Source organism: Suillus clintonianus (assembly GCF_016758775.1).
Source record: "Suillus clintonianus strain FC179 chromosome Unknown DEU56scaffold_77, whole genome shotgun sequence".
Lineage (NCBI taxonomy): Eukaryota > Fungi > Basidiomycota > Agaricomycetes > Boletales > Suillaceae > Suillus > Suillus clintonianus.
In genome coordinates, this window is record NW_024539301.1 from 1 (window position 1) to 3,571 (window position 3,571).

Genomic DNA, 3,571 nt, shown 5'->3' on the forward strand with positions numbered 1-3,571 from the left:
ACAGACGCACCACCAACACAAATCACCGCACGAGAGGAGTAACTGCGCATGCGAACCCTGCAAAAACGATAGAATAGAGGGATGTAAGAACCCACACAAATGTACGATCACAGCATTAACGTACTCACCAAACTAAGCCAAAACTTAACCCCCTCGACCTCACCACCGGATGACGGCCTCACTCTAAACCATCGACGCAAGGAAAAAAACGCACGCGCCAATATCTCAACAAGGAGGAGACATAGTCTTCGACCCTTCGATAACAGAAAAGAAACGACCTGTCGGAATGTTTCAGAATATTTACAAAAGACAACCACAAACCACATACCCCGGCATACCGCCTTAACATATAGGACCAAGACGAGGGTCACAAGAACAAGCGATTGAAATCTACACGGATGGATCGTGTATGAACAATGGAAAGGAAAACGCGAGATGCGGGAGTGGTATATGGTTCGGGGATGACAACCCACATAACAGATCCATAAGAGTCCCCGGAAATATACAATCCAATCAGATAGGCGAGATCGCAGCCATCCTTATAGGACTACAAAGCGTCAGTCCCCTTACCCCAGTGACCTTCATAACAGACTCACGATATGTTATCAACGGTCTAACGAACCACCTCCGCAACTGGGAGGATCGAGGCTGGATAGACATAGCGAACAGCGACATCTTCAGAGCCACAGTATACCAGCTAAGAAAGAGGTCAGCAACAACGACCTTCAGATGGATCAAAGGCCATAGTAACAACAAAGGAAACAATGAAGCAGACAAACTCGCCGAGATAGGCGCCCTCAAAAACGAATACGACCATATGGACATAAAGATCCCACCAGAATTCGACCTACAAGGAACGAAACTCACCCAAATCACCCAAGCCTTAGCATACAGACAACTGATATCATCCCCAACCCTCGAATACAAACGCTCAACCCTTGGCCTCCTCGACATAACACGATACGCCATAAAAGATATATCAAACACACTAGAAACAGACCGATCGATATGGAAAGCCAGAAAGAACAAAGACTTAACAAAAAAATTCCAGATATTCACGTATAAAGCGCTCCACAACGTGTTCAAAGTGGGAGACTTCTGGACCAATATTCCCACCTTCGAACACCGTGCAAAATGTCAGATATGTGAAGAAGACACCGAATCAATGAGTCACATACTCACAGATTGCAACAGCACAGCACGAAAGCTCATATGGCGCCTAGCAGAACAAACCTGGCCTACCAACATCATCCCATGGCCGGATATATCGATAGGAACGATCCTGGGATGCGGGGTAATATCGATCCCACACGAACAAAATAAAGAAGACCCAGATGATAAAAAGAAAGCAGAATCAAAAAGAGGAGCCACAAGGCTACTCCGCATACTCATATCAGAATCTGCTTACTTAATATGGACCATCAGATGCACCAAGGTCATTCAGGGAATATCCCTCGACGAATTAAATATAACAAAAAGATGGACTAAAGCAATCAACGATCGCTTACAAATAGATAGAATAATCGCTAGTAAAATCAAAAGAAACCAGAAATACTCCAACCTCATCAACGCTACATGGTCAAACATTATATCCCCCGGAAAATCCCTCCCACATAATTGGGTCACATCACTCGAGGTTTTAGTGGGTATAACACTACCCAGGCCCCCGCAGACCGAGGTAACCTAGGTAGTTTAAAGAGTCCCACACACCCCTACCACCAGTAGGGAGTGCGTAAGTGCATTTTCCCTCGGACCGGTGCCCTAAGCACCGCTATAAGCGTTTATATAGAGCTAGACAGTGTCAGTGGATATATAATAGACTCGCTTGTCCAAAAAAAAAAAAAAAAAAGAATCTAAACATATCAAGGCTGTCAAGGAGCCGTGGCGACGGTCCAGTCGGTTAGAAGCCCTCAATCAGATGTTACTGACAAATCAACGTCTAGATAAGTTAGCGGCGTCTCGTGTTGACTTTGCTAGCCGTGGGATGCTAACAGGAACATGTCTATCATATATCCTTGATAAACTCGGTACGTCTACTAGCATTTGACCACTAATATTACTAACACAAATCACACACAGGGCTAAACGCTCCAGTGCACAATGCAGAAGCCATTCAAGTCCGGCTCGAGGACGAGCCGATTGACATTCCCCATCTCGGACGCAACAATCACGTGAATGCCGACTTGGAGGCTGATGCAGACCAAGATGCTGAGCTCGAGGGTGACGCTGTTGCTGGACCGACGGTGATAGCTCATGTAGACTTGGCGAAGAAATCTGGTGAGTGGAGTAGTACATTTACCTGGCGTGCTTTTTACTTACAACAAATTTTTAGCAAAACGGATCTACGCAGACCTACTCGCAGATCAAATTGGTGAACCGGAACTCACCACTCACATTCAGCGATTTTTACATGACCAGCTCCATTGTTCTGACTCCAACTCAGAAGCCTCCGAGTCTGGTGCTGGCTCGTCCAGTGCCCTTCCCGAACTACATGAAAAAATAACTCTGTATACATCTGCCATTGCCACCTTCTTCGCTCCCAGTGATGTCTCAGGCATCGGCGGTATGCGCTACGAGCGAATTCGTGCCGTGGATACCTGGAGGAACGGCCCTGGTCGATATGACTGTGTTTTCATTAGTACTGATCCCACTGTCGAGGGTATGCGTGGCTTCGATATCGCTCAAGTAAGGCTTTTCTTTTCATTTAAACACAATGGTGTACATTACCCTTGTGCATTTGTGCATTGGTTCAAACACGTGCACGACTCACCAGATGAGAACACAGGAATGTGGGTAGTAGAGCCTGAAACCCGCGAGGATGGGACACGATTTGCCTCCGTCATTCACCTTGACTGCATTTTTCGTGCGGCACACCTTATGCCTGTATTTGGGCATGAATTTGTACCTACTTATCTCTCTTACACACAGACCCTTGATGCTTTCCGCACTTACTATGTAAATAAATACATTGACCATCAGGCATTTGAGATTGCCTGGTGACTTGATACTGACTTATTCTTATTGGCTGGATAATGCTACCATTAGGACTACATATTATATACTTTGTCGGCTTAGGAAGTACTTCGCATAGCGCCTATTGACTTAGTTACAACGCAGCATGGTGTTGATTACTTATAAATAAACTTCTTACTTGAACACGCTTTTCTGCAGCCTCCGTGCTGAATTTTGGCCATTCATTACTTACTATTATTGTGTTTCCTTTGTGAACAATCCTCCAAGCAGAAATTAGTTTGAAATGATTTGCTTTGACAACTTAGTGAACTTAACGTCGAATTAAGTCTCTGTAAGTGAGGTAAGATGGCTAAGACTTTTTCCCTTTTTCCTGATGTCATTAATCGCCTAACCCAATCCTGGACGACTGGTCACAACCAGCGAGTCGCCGAATGGAACCAGCAAAGAGAGAGAGAAGCTGCCGACGAAGCCGAAGCAGAACAAGCACGCGCGGACCAAGAAAGAGAACTCCGTGCGCTACAGCCTCTATAACCCTGATAAACACTGTACAACCTACTACAATACTCCTACCCGCATGTCTGCTCACACAGATGCCCAC

General features: G+C 45.5%; 2 protein-coding genes across 2 annotated transcripts; both read left to right on the plus strand.

The window, feature by feature from the left end:
- Positions 1-409: 409 nt before the first annotated feature.
- Positions 410-1,687, plus strand: DEU56DRAFT_742789 (uncharacterized protein; the record flags this gene model as incomplete). Its single annotated transcript, XM_041348965.1, has 1 exon — positions 410-1,687. One exon carries the CDS (start codon positions 410-412, stop codon positions 1,685-1,687), a length of 1,278 nt encoding a protein of 425 aa, XP_041205045.1.
- A 162-nt stretch (positions 1,688-1,849) lies between these two features.
- On the plus strand, positions 1,850-3,000 carry DEU56DRAFT_742827 (uncharacterized protein; the record flags this gene model as incomplete). Its single annotated transcript, XM_041348967.1, has 3 exons — positions 1,850-2,000; positions 2,119-2,286; positions 2,351-3,000. Coding segments are annotated over 3 exons (969 nt in total), but the record flags the coding sequence as incomplete, so codon positions are not given.
- Positions 3,001-3,571: the final 571 nt, after the last annotated feature.